Consider the following 13429-nt stretch of genomic DNA (forward strand, 5'->3'; position numbering starts at 1 on the left):
GAGCAGCAGCACACGTAGAACCTTGCACATACGTTTTATGGGAGTTTTTACAAAACCATTAAAAAACCCGCATCTTTTAAAGTTATAATTTATAAAATCTCCTGTACAAAAGCCATCTTCTAAGGGACCGACGCGCTAGAAGAAGTCCATGGCCGTGGGCCTTCTCTGTGGGGTGGTGGTCAGCAGCTTCCTGGGCCCCAGGGGTGTGCTGCCAGGTGAGCTGGCGGGGGCCTTGAGCACTCCGTGGAGGGGCCGCTGCTCTGGGTTGAAGGCCACCCGCGAGAGGCCCGTGGGGCTGACCAAGATGCTCTTGTCTGTCTTCTTGAACTCTGCCCCGAAGGGAGCAAGGGCGCATGTTAGTGGGGAGATCCCGTCCTGCCAACCTATCCATGGGGTCCCGCCTGGAGCCGTCACCAGCTCAGCACTGGGGCTGGGAGCCCTGCGGGGGGCACTGCGGGCAGGCTGGCCAGGCTGCTGCCCCAGGCCCCGGGGGAGTGGCCCAAGTGCTCTGAGGCGGCAGAGTTACTAGCAGGGCTGCTTCCAGCTGCTTCTCTAAGGAAGACGCCCAGAGGCCACTGGGGAGCACCAGCTGGGCCAGCCCCTAGAAGGAGTTTGGGGGCCGGGGCTGTTTCTGGAGTGCCGAGTTTGGACTGGCCTAGGAAAAGCTGCAGGGAAGACACCGTTGGGACGAGACCTCCCAAGCAGGGGTGTCCCTGTGGCTCCAGGGGTCTGGGATCCTCACGTGGTTTGAGCGGCACCTTTGCTACACGCCACGCTGGCTCTGCACCTCCACCCATCGGGCCGGGAAGTGCTGGGCTTTGGGGACACCGATGAGGCCACTCAGCACGTGGGGAGATGCCTTTCATGGAGCCTCTGACCAGGACACCCACGGCCAGGGGTCCTGGAAGGCCACCGCCACCCCCCCAGCCCCACACTCACCTGCAGTCATGTTTCTGCTCAGCCCGAAGGTGACCTTCTTAGAGCTGGGTGGGGCCTTGAGCTGCGAACACACGGGTAACACTCGAGCTGCCTCCTGGCAGCCGGCAGACCCCAGCCCAGCCGGCCCTGCCCACCCTGAGCCGGAAGGCAGGTGGCCTTGCTCCAGCTCAGGACACGGCCCCAAGGACTCCTTCCCGGCAGGGGCAGGCTGGCAGGGTAGCGGCCGCCTGCAGTCGCCATAGCAGCACTGCCACGGGAGAGCGTCCGGCAAAGGGGGTCAGGAAAAAGCTCCCGGATGAGAAGTCACGAGCTCTGCCCTCGCCACCCGTGGCTTCGAGTCCTGCCTGGCGCGTGGCGCTGGAGACCGCAGGCTCGGCATGGAGCACGCGCCGTGGCCACTCATTCCACGGCAAGAAGCGCGCCCCCTTCACACCAAGAAGCACCCCACAGCCCATTTCTGCGTGCGTCCCCGACTTCAACCTCAAACCATCCCTCAGCAGACAGCCCCCACAACACACGGGGGCCTGCAGCCAGGCCAAGACTCCTACCAGTGGGTCCCTGTTCTTGAGATGACCCTCAGTGTGGGTCCCCAGCAGGCCAGACCAGCACCCCACATCTGCTGCACCCCCTAAAGCCCCCCTCCCCACTCTCTGAGCTCCCCCATCCCTGCACGTCCGTCTCTGGGAAACAAGCCCAGATCCGCGTCCCTGTCCAGGCAGGGGTAGCGGCAGAGCTGCCCGACTCTGCTGTCAGGAGCCGTGCCCGCCCCATGCCCCCAGCCGCGTCTCCCGGGCAGCCCCCATCCCACTCCTGAGCCCCCGTGCTGGGCACCTGGGCCCCAGGGACTGCAGAGACGCCAGCACGCACCTGCACGGCAGGGCTGAGGGGACAGGCGGTGGCACCCTTGGCCCTTCGGAAGAACAGGGCCTTGGGCAGGAAGGGGGTATCAAACCGCACAAAGTCGTTTTCTGTCCTCAGCTGCTGCTTCTTCAGAGGGCCGAGCGCCCCGCGGTTCCCCTATGTGAGGGGAAGGAAGAGGGGTCACCAGGAGCCCCCACGGGCCCGCCCGTGCTTGCCTCAGGCCAGATCCTGCCCGTCAGAGACACCTGCCAAGACACTCCTCCCGCTGGGGGCAAGGCCAGGCAGGCAGGATACCTCAGCTGGGGTCTGGGAGGCTCTGGGGGCGCCCTCCCCCACACCACTGCAGCTGACGCTGCCCGAGCTCCGGGAGCCCTTGGCCGGCCACGCCGGCTTTGGCGCCTTCTCGCGAGGACGCTGTGCAGCACGGGGCCCGTGTGCATCCTCCCCTGCCGCCGCGGCAGAGACCCGCCACAGGCAGATGCACGGACATCACTCCTCTGGGGGACAGACCTCGCTCGGCCCTGCGAACTGGCCGAGAAGCCACCCCAACCCTCTCTAGAAAAAGCCGCGGGGTCCTGTGCAATGAAACCAAAGCGGGAACTTTTCTGGCGCGGGAAGGAGCCTCGCACAGCAGTGAGGGAGGGCGGAGGCGACAGGCCATGGGACGGGACAGGCCACGGCTGGCGGGGAGCCTACCCTCCACCGACAGTCCCCCAGGGGGCCATGGGCGGGGCCCGGCAGAGGTGGTGACATGCGAACACAGCAGCCGGGGCGCAGGGTTTCTCTGAGGCGGGGGTGTCCTGGGCTTGCCCCACCTGCCCACCCACTGCCAGCAGGAGCGGTGCAGCCTTGGAGCACAGGCGGGAGGCAGGTCAGTGTGCGGACCAGGCGCCCTGTCCAGAGAAGGCCCCAAGCGGCCCGGGTCCCGCCCCAGAGCCATGGGGAAAGCAGGCCTCTTGGTTACAGAGGTCGGCGCGATGAGAACCGGGCGCCTCTCCTGCCGCGGCCATGCCCCGCGGAGGCCGCCGCCTGCTCAGCCAGCTCCGGCCCTCCCAGCCCAAGGCCGGCGGGTGGTGGGGGCGGACAGAGCGACACGAGTGCCAAGCCCCGCTGGCGCCTGTCCGTCCACTCCTGGCAAAGGGGGCGCGAGCCACGCCAGCCCCACTTGCCGGTCGCACCCGCCCGCCAACCAGCCTGGTGCTTGCAGCCCAGGCCGCCGCCTTACCAGAGCCCGGAGGAGCTGTGCTTCGGGCCTCAGCAGGCCGCCGTGGGCCACCAAGTTCGACATCTCTTTCATCTTCTTCCTCTTTTTCAAGATGGCATTTTTCGGACCGGCCGGGTCACAGAGGTCAAGGGTGCTGGGCTGCCCCTTCCTTTTCTTCAGCCTCCCGCCCTGTGGCCGGTGGCGCGGGCAATCCCCGCCCTCCACCCGGCTCACTGGAGGCTCTTCCTTCTGGGTCAGGGGCCAGGCCAGCGTGGGCAGGCTGCTGCTGTTGGCCGGGAGAACCCCCAGTTTGCACGGCCTTTTGGGGATGTGGGCTCCAGTGGTTGGGGAGCCTGGCGCGGCAGGCTCTTGAGAGAGGCCACTGCTGGGGCTCCCTGGAGACAAGTCCGGCGGGGGAGCCACCGCCATGCGCTCCAGGCCTGGCCCCTGGCCCCGCAGACCCTTCTTCCTGGGCCGCTTCCTCCTGGGCTTCGGGGGCTGCTCTGGGCCGGGCTGGGCGGCCACCCCTAGCTCCAGCGCACTCGTCTTCTGGGCTCTTTCTGGAGCCCCCTCAGGCTCGTCGCCCTGGTGTGGTTCGGGGGATATGGCCTCACCCCCAGACCTTGAGTGCTCGGGCTGGACGTGGCTCCTCTTCCGCCTTTTCCTCCTCCGTGTCTGCACGCTGCCCTCACTCCCCTCTTCCTCGGCGAGAAGCGAGTCTCCTAGGAAGACACACGAGCAGGTCAGCCAGCGCCGGGGCAGGGCCCAGCAAGGCCACCGCAGACACCCCCCCACCCCTGCACCGGCCGTCTCTCCCTCCACAACTGCGGCCAAAGCCTTCCCCACGCCGGTGAGGCGTCAGGGCCCGAGACCGCATTCCGGTGTCTGTAAAATCGCAGACACACGCTCCACAGAGCTCCGGGCAACGAGTGCCTGCCTTCCGGAGCGCGGACGCTGAGAACACGTGGGAGACGCGGGCAGGCCCCGGTGCTCACCTCTCTGGCTCTCCATGTCGCTGCTCTGGCCCAGCTTGTTTCCTTTCCTCTTGTGCCTCCCTTGGCCGGGGGACGGGCCATCCTGCTCGGCGAGGCTGAGCTGAGCTACGCGGCCTGCCGGACACCAGAGTCACGCGCTGACAGTGGAACCTCCACCCTGCTACCCCAAGCCGGTGCCTCCCGAACCGACATGGACCTGTCCCTGTGTTCGCAGCGACCCTACACGAGGCTCAAAGCCGGGCTGCAAACGTGCTTGGGGATCTCGCCTTGCCCGTGGCGAGGTGAGGGACAGCACCTCACCTCAGGGTGACACCCCCTGCTCAAGCCCTGGGGCTCCACGTTCCCTCCAGTCGGGGCCCGTTTCTTAATGCTAAGCACCCCTGCCCACAAGGGGTGGGGGCACTGACTGGCTGGAACCCAAGACCAGCAACAGCCTCCCTAGTGGAGAGCGGTCGGAGCAACAAGCAACAGGGCCCTGACAGACCACATCTTTCCCTTCACAAAGGGTCAAGTCGGAACCTTCCTGAGTGACACAAGTTCATCTTGTTAAGGTGACAATGAAAAAGTGAACCCCTGGCCAGGGTCAGGGCAGCCAGCTGAGAGAGGCCCCCAGGCTGCGGCGCTATTTCCTCAGCTCCCACCAGTGCCTTCAGTCCCGTGTGTCGGCATTTGGCCCAAGTGACGTGGCAGCCCTTACCCTCACGAGAGCATCTCCAACGGTCACCCCGACCTTCCTCACCTTCGGAGAGGCCTTGGAACCTGAAAAACAAAAGCCCATCAAGAAACAGCTTATTTTCTCTGAACACGCCACCTCAGCCTGAGCCCAAGCATTGTCTGGCTGCCGGCAGCGCCTTTTCCTGGTCCAGATGCCAGCCGGTGTACAGCGCCACGGCCCAGCGAGAGGGACACCACAGCCCTCGCTGCCCCTCGCCAACCGGCACGGGGCTGGCACTGTCTCGGCACATCCAGAAAATTTCAACAAATTAAAGTTTTCTTCTTGGGCCTCCCCTGGTGGTGCAGCAGTTGAGCGAAGCGCTGTGAAGCTGTCCGCAGCCTCTGCAGCGTGGGCTCCGCGGGCGTGATTCCCAGCCGGCCAGGGAGATTCCCACACGGCGCAGCAGACCTCTCCTGTCTCCTGGCTGCTCCCCTCAGCAGTGGATTTCAGTCCGTCTGCCTGTTCTGTTCCCTGCTCTGTCTCTGGTGAATCCTCTCACCCTCCCACGCCTTTGGCCTGTACCCCAGTTCTTTTTTTTTTCCCTAAAGGCTTTTATTTATTGATGCATACAAGAGCTGAGGTACAGGCCAGAGATGTGTGGGGGGTGAAAGGATTCACCAGAGACAGAGCGGGGAACAGAACAGGCAGAAGGACCGAAATCCACTGCTGAACTTGTGCTGCTGAGGCTGTGGATTGCTTAATAGTGCTGTGCTTGACCCCTTGCGCCACCAGGGAGGCCCCGGCCTATACCCCAGTTTTTATATAAATAAATCAATCTTAAAAAAAAAATAAAGTTTCCTTCTTGTTTTCAGTTTATTAAGATTGGAGCAGGGCCTCCCCGGTGGCGCAGCGGTTGAGTGCTGGGTTGCGAAGCTGCCCGCAGCCTCTGCAGCACCGGTTCGATCCCCGGCCACCGGAAAAGGGTCCCACATGGCCCGCAGACCCCTCCTGTCGCCCGCTGCTCCCCTCAGCAGTGTCCTTCGGTCCTTCTGCCTGCGCTGCTCCCCGCTCTGGCTCTGGTGAATTCTCTCACCCTCCCGTGCTTCTGACTGTGCCCAGTGCTTGTATGAATAAATAATAAATAAATAAATCTTTAAAAATATCAGGTTTAAAAAAAAAAAAAAAAGATTGGAGCCGCTTAGACCCCGCACATGCTCAGCTCTTTGCTCCCCAAAGAAACCGGCTGGTGTCTTGTACACGTGGAATAAAAGAAACTAAACAAAGGGTCCAAGACAGACTTTTAAACAAGCTCTTGAAAGGGGCGGACTGAGGGTGCTTCGGTGAGGGAGAGTAGGGTCGCCACACTGCGGGAGCCCGGCGAGCTGGGGTACTGTGGGTCCCCGAGAGAAGCCAGAGTCCAGCTGCATGATCGGGCCGGCAAGACCTTGGGTGCCCTCCCGGCTGTGAAACGGGAACGAGAATGGGTTCTAGGGCTTTCCTGAATACGACACCTCCAACATGGCTGCTGAGGGCAAACCTCTCCAGAGCGCAGACTCAGCCGGCCTGCCAGCCAGTGGCGGGGCTGCCGGGCGCCAGCGGGCCCTGGGAAGAGCCACTGGGTGGTGGCAGAGCACTGAAGCCTGGTCACCGTGAGCGCCCCATGAGGGCCCCCGAGCCGGTGGCCGCGTGCCTCTCCCCACTGTGCTGGACATTACCAGCAGACTCTCCACGGTGCGAGGACACAGCTGGGGGAGCCGGGGTGGGCGCGCCCGTCACTCCCCTCGGTCCCTGTGCATGCCGCGGGGCTCTGAGCAGAGAGAGGGAAGAGCCACAAGAGGTGGTGAGCGTGGCGACAGCCGCCCCATTGCCGGGACAAAGAGGCGGACTCAAACTCGGGGTGCCGAGGCCAGACCCCAACCTGCCACGTACTTTTTGACAAGTCTGGAGAGTCGCTTCCTGTTGAAGGGAGGGGTGTTTTTCCTGTTGGTCATCTCCAGGAGTCGGTCGGCCACAGCCTTGTAGTCAAACTAGGTGAGAGGAGAGAGCCGCCGTGAGCCGCGGGGATGGACACCACCGAGGGCAGGCCGGAGCCCGGGCAGCACCGCTGCGCCTGTGAGGACGTGTCCCAATCGCCCCGGGACAGCGAGCTGACTCTTCCTTTACAGGAGAAACTGGTGAAACACGTGACGTGACAGGGGCCTGGCTGTGCTGCTCTGCAACCCCAGCTGCCCCACTTGCCCTGAGCTGGCTCCACCGTGTTCAACAGGTCAGCTCTTGGCCACTCAGGTCAAAAGGAAGACCGACACGGTCCAAATTCCCTCCTAGTTCAGCTTCTTGGCCGCCAGTGAACTAGTGCACGGAAGGGGACCCTGGCGGCTGAGGGGATCAAGATCGGTGACCCAGCAGCCCCTGCCTTCAATCAGCTTGGACCCCAATTCCCGATTAGCTGGCCTCTCCGCCGATCTAAACAACTGCCACCAACCTGCAGGAGGGGTCCCCCGTCCTCTGCGTGGCTGGTGTCGCTCGCATTCCCGTCACGCACCCCGTCTCTCCTGGAGTGACATTCGCTCAGAGCTGCCAAGACACAGAAAAGACAAACTCTTCACCCACAGTTGCCGGACCACGGCAGGAGGAGACGGTGCCTAGTGGGAAGGTTTTCTTTAAAGAGAACAATCTGACAAGTATGTTTATAACTCCTGGCTTGTCAACCCTTGCTGCAGGTGGCGCGGGTCCCAGGACTCTGGTCGGGGGGCGCGGGGTGTCCCGGGCAGGTAAGCGTGGGCCATGGTGAAGCTGCCAGGGACAGCCTCTGTGTCCTGGTCGCCTCGGGACGCAGCCCATCACAGGCATCAACAACAGCTGTTCAAGTCGTGTCAAAGCACACGAGGCAGATCAAAATTACTAATGAAAATCACAGCTTTTCTGGAACCCTCTAAGCTCTCAGGAGGTATGGCCAGGGCAGGCCCTGCGGGAGGCAGGGACAGGCAAGTGTGCTGCGGCCTGTGGGAAGCGCCGTGGAGACGGCTGGGGTGTGGACGGCACCTCTAGTCAGGGCCCAGAGACAACACCCACCCCTCAGTGGCTACCTGTGCTCGGCTACACTGAGAATACTTCCTCTTGGAGATCTCTCTCTCATAAAGAATAACGTGGCCACTGAGGAAACCTAAACTTGGACGAGCGCAGTGCAAGCGGTGTTCACCCGCCTGCCCCAGGGAGAGCGACCAGCCCCCATGCCGCTGCTGGGCCGAGCTGGGCCAGGCCCTCCGCAGTGCTCTGTGTTCCGCGGTTGCCTCAGCACTGCATTTCCTCCATTCGCTGCTGGGCGGGCAGCTGTTCACAGCTCAGCAGCGGGGCTCTGCCCAGCCCCGCCCTGGGCCCTGGACGCAGCACCCCTGGCCGAGGCCCACGTGCCCAGGGCAGCGAGACGCCTCAGAGGTAGCGCCCCCGCCGGGCACCACGACCCAGTTTCCCGGCAAGGGCCCGCTGCGGACTACGTGGGCTGACGTGCTTAACGCTGCGTGAAAGCCTAGAGAAACTGCAGCCACACAGGAGACCCCGGAAGAGAAGGCAGGAGGGCGTGCGGCGTGCCCGGTCCGTGTCCCCGTGCAGGCAGACAGAGGCAGGCCGCAGCATGCCCATCAGACGCACCAGAGCATGTGTCGGAGGAGGACCAGCCTGAAGCAAGCCGCCTGAGGTGCTCACCTGCCCCCGGTGCACTGGCCGCCTCACTCCATACCGCCTCGCCTGCAGGTGGCTCTTCCGCCAAGGGGCCGCCGTCACCCACCTGCGCGCTCTGTCCCTCCATGGCCTCTTCTGGTGCCAATGGAGACTGATGGACGATGGCCTCAAACACAGCCCGTGCGATGGTCTGCACCAGGGTGTGGCTAGGGGCGAAGCATGATCAGGACCGGCCCGGGGAGAGCACCGTGGCGGGGCCCGCTGCCCCCCAACTCAGCTCGGGCAGGCCCAGGCCTAGGCCCACAGCTCTCCGCGGGGGAGGGCGCTGGTGGGGCCCTCGCTCTGGACACCACCCCAGGGCCCCGGCACCAGGCTCCCCAGCGGAGTAGTGGAAGCAGACGTGGCAATTACTTACTCCTTGGTCTTGGCAGCAATTTTGCAGAATGGATCAATGAACTTGAGGTTCTGATCTGCCAAGAGCTGTAATTACGAAATCAAGTAGAGAAGAACAATAAAGGAGCCATTCTTCTCTGACTGGCCAGCCAGGGCCAGGCTCCGGCCACTAGGCCACCCAGGAGACCCCGGCCGCAGCCTGCGGCCCTTGTCCACGGAGACCGGGGCTGCAGGGTGGCACACAGGAGTCCTCCTCTCACACGCAACTCGCATTTTTTTTTAGTCAAGACAAGACATGAACATCCACGGCAGGACATAAGCGAGAGAACAGAGCAGGAGCTGCCTGAACCCTGGTCCGGGCCTCTGTCCTGTCCACCCCTCAACTGCCCGCGTGAGGACGCACTGGCCAGCGTGCCTTTCACGCCCTGGCCGAGAGCTCAGCTTCACAAGCGTGTCCCCGCGCACCCAGTTATTTCCCAGTCAGGCTTTCGCTCCCGGAAGCAGAGCGGACCGCCAAGATGCCTGTAGCCAGGCCTCCCCTGGGTGGGGAGGGACCCTGCCCATGGCCATCGCTGGGGAGCCTGAGGGCCCCCAGCATTCCCCCGCACCACTCGGACGCCCCAGCAGTCTGCCCATCTGGGGGTGCGCACTCGGCGCCCGAAGACGTCTCACCTCCTTCCCTCCCACTTTGGATAGTTCATCCAGGTAAATGTCAATGAAGTGAAATTTCACCCCGTTAGGAGATCGGCTCTCGGGGCGCAGGACCTCCGTCGTCAGGATGTCCAGGAAGAGCTGGATTCGGCTACAGGAAACACACGCGGTCCACAACAGCAGCACACACGCCAGTCCCCACGCAGGGACGCCCCAAAGGCTTTATGTTTGAGGGCCCCCAAAGACCGCCCCAAATCCTCCACCGACCTTTCTTCCCAGCCGTTTCGCTTCAGGACTTCCAGGGACTGCCTCAGCACCAGGCGGATCAGCTGCGGAGAGACAGCCTGTCCCGTGGGGGAAAGCGAGCGCCGCCGGCCACAGACCGAGGGGCCCGGGGAACTGGAGCGGCCTGGGCCCCCATGGTGTGAACCCCAGGCCACAATATTCTGGTTTCTCGCCTGGAGCAAAACCTCCAGAACTCCGTGAAATGCCAAGCGCGATGGAGGGAACCCCCAGCCCTGAAGCCTGCCTGGCGCTTCCAGTGTCACCTAGGTGCACCGGGTAAGACTAAAGCAGCACCCCAAGCCCCCCACAGCCCAAGGGGACATGCAGGGAGCCGAGGCACCCGTGTCAGGGCAGTCTCAGGCCCGGCCTGGTGAGCCCCCCACCAGCCCACGAGCGCGGACGGGACAGGCCGCCAGGCCGGCCTCACCATGTGGTACTTGTCCAGGCGTGGCCTGTCGATCCCTGCCCACTCACGGTTCAGGGTCTGCCAGAAGGTCTGCAGGAACAGGTGCTCTGCAGGGAACGAAAGGCCTGAGCGCGGGCCCCTCCCAAAGCCAGTGCAGCCAAGGGAGCATCACTGGGCTCTCTACTGCTGCCCCTGAGCATCATGGGAGCTGGCACCCCTGGTCAATAAGTGAGGCCCAGCATGCCTGTGCCCAGTCAAGGGAAAGCACCAGGCGGGCGGGTGCCAGCTTAACGCTCAAGGAGAAGGCTCTGGAGCAGGTCACCTGCCCGGCTGGTCTCTGCCCAGGTTGGGCGACTCCCTGAGCCATGTCTGCGGGCGCGCCACGCTGGCGGCCGGTCGTCGTCTCGTGCTGGTGTCAGCCCGGGGCTGGGCGTAGCACCCTCTCCTTCCCTTCTGAGCCCAGGAGCTAGCACCTTCCCATCCAGAAATGACATCTGTTTGCTCACTGTACTGGACCCCACTTGTCTCTCTGACGCCTTCCTCATGCGCAGGCCCTCCCTCGTCAGAGCGGACACAGCCCCTGGCCAGTCTGGGCCCCGAGGAGTGGGAGGGAGGCAGAAGACGCCTCTGGGCCTGTCCCGCCCCCGCAAGGAGGCGGAGCGGGGCGACTCGCACTCCCCATCCCTTTGGTGGGGAAGGGCCTAGCCCACACGCCAGGGACGGCCTTGGTGGCGCTGGTCGTGAGGCGGCCACACCGGGCGCCTGTGGACATGGCTCGTGCTGCCTTGGAGTGTCCAAGTCACCCAGACCTTGGCGCTCCTGGAGGGCCGCCATTTAAGCAGATTTCTGAAATCTTTAAGGTGGCAGACGCTAACCCCCAAGGCCCCCGGCACCCTCACAGGTGCCCATGCCGGGCACGGTCTGCGCCGCACAGGCCGCCCCACAGCTCCGCACCAGGAGCCCGAGCGCCAGGACAGCCTGGAAGCGCAGGAGCAGCAGCAGGACTTGCCCGCCCAGGCGAGGTGCCATGGCCGGAGTGCAAGGAGGGTTGAAGTCAAAGTATTGGGACTTACGAGCCTCCAAATTGTTGACAACGTGGACGAGGTGGGAGATGGTGACTGCCAGCTCCTCCTGCAAGGCGGGTTGGGAGAAACTCGGGTTATTAGGCAGTGGCACGCCTGTGCTCCCCCAGGCCTGTGGGGGCTGCATGGCCACGTCCACCGCCAAGTGTGTACTGGAGCATCTGAATTTCATCAGATGAGAAACTCCAATTTCAATGGGCTTTTATGCCTCTCAGAATTGGGGTTTTTTTTTGAAGATTCATTTTTATTTATTTATGCAAACGAGAACTGGGGTACAGGCCAGAGATGCGGGGGGGGGGGTGAGAGGATTCACCAGAGACAGTGGGGAGCAGAACAGGCGGATCTACTGAAATACACTGCGGAGGGGAGTAGCGGGAGACAGGAGAGGTCTGTCAGGGTCACTCCCTGGCTGGGGATCGAACTCAAGCCACAGTGGCTACCAGTGCTGAGACTTAACCCCTGCGCCACCAGGGAGGCCCTGAAGAATTAAGATGCGTATTTAAAAGGGCCTCCAGTTATCAGTTCAAATGACCCACATTAGAAATCAATGAGCTGCCGATGACTGCTTTCAAAACACGGTATGACTTAAACTGTGATTCTGTAACACCCAAAAGAGCAGAGAAAGAGACATGCTGGAATCACCACGGTTTTGGAGTCCTGCCCCCATTCCCGGGCGTTGGGAGCCACGGCCACGCCACCCCTCGGGCTCTCGCCTTGGGCCTAAGTGCTGCTGACAGTTACGTCCTGGCAGCTCACTGGGGGAGAATTCAGGGCCCTGGGCTGCTAAGAAACTGCCTTGGGGGGCATCCACAGGAGGACTCTGGGCAGTCACAGAGCACAGGGGCGGGGACACCTGGTCACATCCCCTGTGAGAGCCCTTCCCCCCAGGTAGTGAACCCCCAGGCTCGACAGCCATGCTTCATCATCTGAGCCTTCCTCCACCAAAGCTGTGGGTTGTCACTGTTGAAAGCGATTTACCAATGTTGGCTCTGTTCTCCTACTCACAGTATGTTCAGTGACAGCGAGTCTTTACAGGGATGAGGGCGCAACAAACCCAGACAAGCAAACTCCCTTCCGTGGCGAGTGCACCCAAGGGCCCCGCAGGCGCTCCAGGCTGCACTTGGCCACCACCTGCTTGCACCCAGAACGGCCTTTCAGAGAGGGAGGCTGCATGCTTCAAGTGTTTGCTGGCAGGCTCGGGGGCTGGGCAGGTGGGGTCTGCACGCCACGCCGCCACCCCCACAAGGGGGCTTTGTCAGGAGGGGGCCCCCCGCGGGCCTACACAGACCCTGCCAGCAGGGGGCGCCCGGCCCACCTCCCTGGCACACGCTGGACAACAGAGGGGAGACACGGAAACCTTAACATCACCTTAAAATCACGGGGGGCGGGCCCAGGAAAGCAGGCGAGGTAAGAACCTTTGGCTTAGCGCACCGCCCGCCACCTGAACAGGCCGCTCGATGGGCACCGGGACGCCTCCCGAGCGGTAGGTGCGGCGAGCGCGGACTCCGAGGAGAACGTTTCCCGTGTGAGCGGGCCACGGCTGACGCAACGCAGGCCGGCGCTCCCCTGCGCCTAGAAGCCAGTCCTGTGACGGGGGACCAACGTTACCTGGAGAAGGGGTTCATCCTGCACCCACATGCAATAGAAAAGTCCTTTCCATATTTTTAGAAGTTCTTCTTGACTGAAACCTCCTAGAAGGCAAAACAGCACAGAAATGTTGAGTCCTCACCCCCGTCCAGCAAGAACCGCCCACGGCAGGAGGCCGCCTGCTGCGGGGATGGAGCTGTGCCGGCGCTGGGTCTCCAGGACAGAGCAAGCACGTGGCCACCACAGCACGTGACACACCTGGGGCACGCGGCCCCTCAAGGGTCTAGCACTGCACACCAACATTCTCAACCCGTTGCAAAGTAAACCCATAAAGCCTTCAAAAGATGCAAAATCCAGGCCCCGGCACCCCACTCCCAAGGGCGAGCGCGCCACCCCATGAGGACATGGGCCTCTGGGCAGGGTGTCGAAGCCCAAGATCCAAGGGCCCCGGGGAAGTGGCAAAGCTCGGGGACACCGTTGCTGCAATGACCGCGGAAGGTTCCTGCTGTCGGGTCCCACTGGGCTGGGCCCTGACCACTCTTCTTCCTGGCCACAGTTATCATTTATGGGGCAGTTTCCCTCATTGGAAGCGCTCTCCACCGAGGCTGGGGGGACGTGGCAAGCAGCCCCGAGGGCAAGTTCACTACCTGGGGTGGGGGAGGTTCTGGCACAGGGCAGCGAGGGAGCGAGGCG

The 13429-nt window shown here is 63.1% G+C and overlaps 1 protein-coding gene across 1 annotated transcript in view; it reads right to left on the bottom strand.

The window, feature by feature from the left end:
• The window catches only part of RRP1B (ribosomal RNA processing 1B), a 16670-nt gene continuing 3241 nt past the window's right edge, over window positions 1-13429 (bottom strand). Inside the window, exons 2-16 of the mRNA XM_037524876.2 lie at window positions 12758-12840; window positions 11141-11198; window positions 10089-10174; window positions 9644-9705; window positions 9398-9527; window positions 8748-8812; window positions 8357-8538; window positions 7137-7228; window positions 6584-6681; window positions 4697-4758; window positions 4000-4113; window positions 3026-3726; window positions 1807-1956; window positions 940-1000; window positions 1-329 (exon numbers count right to left, since the gene is read on the bottom strand). Coding sequence (XP_037380773.1) covers window positions 136-329; window positions 940-1000; window positions 1807-1956; window positions 3026-3726; window positions 4000-4113; window positions 4697-4758; window positions 6584-6681; window positions 7137-7228; window positions 8357-8538; window positions 8748-8812; window positions 9398-9527; window positions 9644-9705; window positions 10089-10174; window positions 11141-11198; window positions 12758-12840 — 2138 coding nt within the window. The 3' untranslated portion in view covers window positions 1-135. The remainder of the gene's footprint in view (window positions 330-939; window positions 1001-1806; window positions 1957-3025; window positions 3727-3999; window positions 4114-4696; window positions 4759-6583; window positions 6682-7136; window positions 7229-8356; window positions 8539-8747; window positions 8813-9397; window positions 9528-9643; window positions 9706-10088; window positions 10175-11140; window positions 11199-12757; window positions 12841-13429) is intronic.

This window comes from Talpa occidentalis, unplaced genomic scaffold (genome assembly GCF_014898055.3).
Source record: "Talpa occidentalis isolate TD23 unplaced genomic scaffold, MPIMG_talOcc4v2.1 talOcc4.4, whole genome shotgun sequence".
NCBI classification, from domain to species: domain Eukaryota; kingdom Metazoa; phylum Chordata; class Mammalia; order Eulipotyphla; family Talpidae; genus Talpa; species Talpa occidentalis.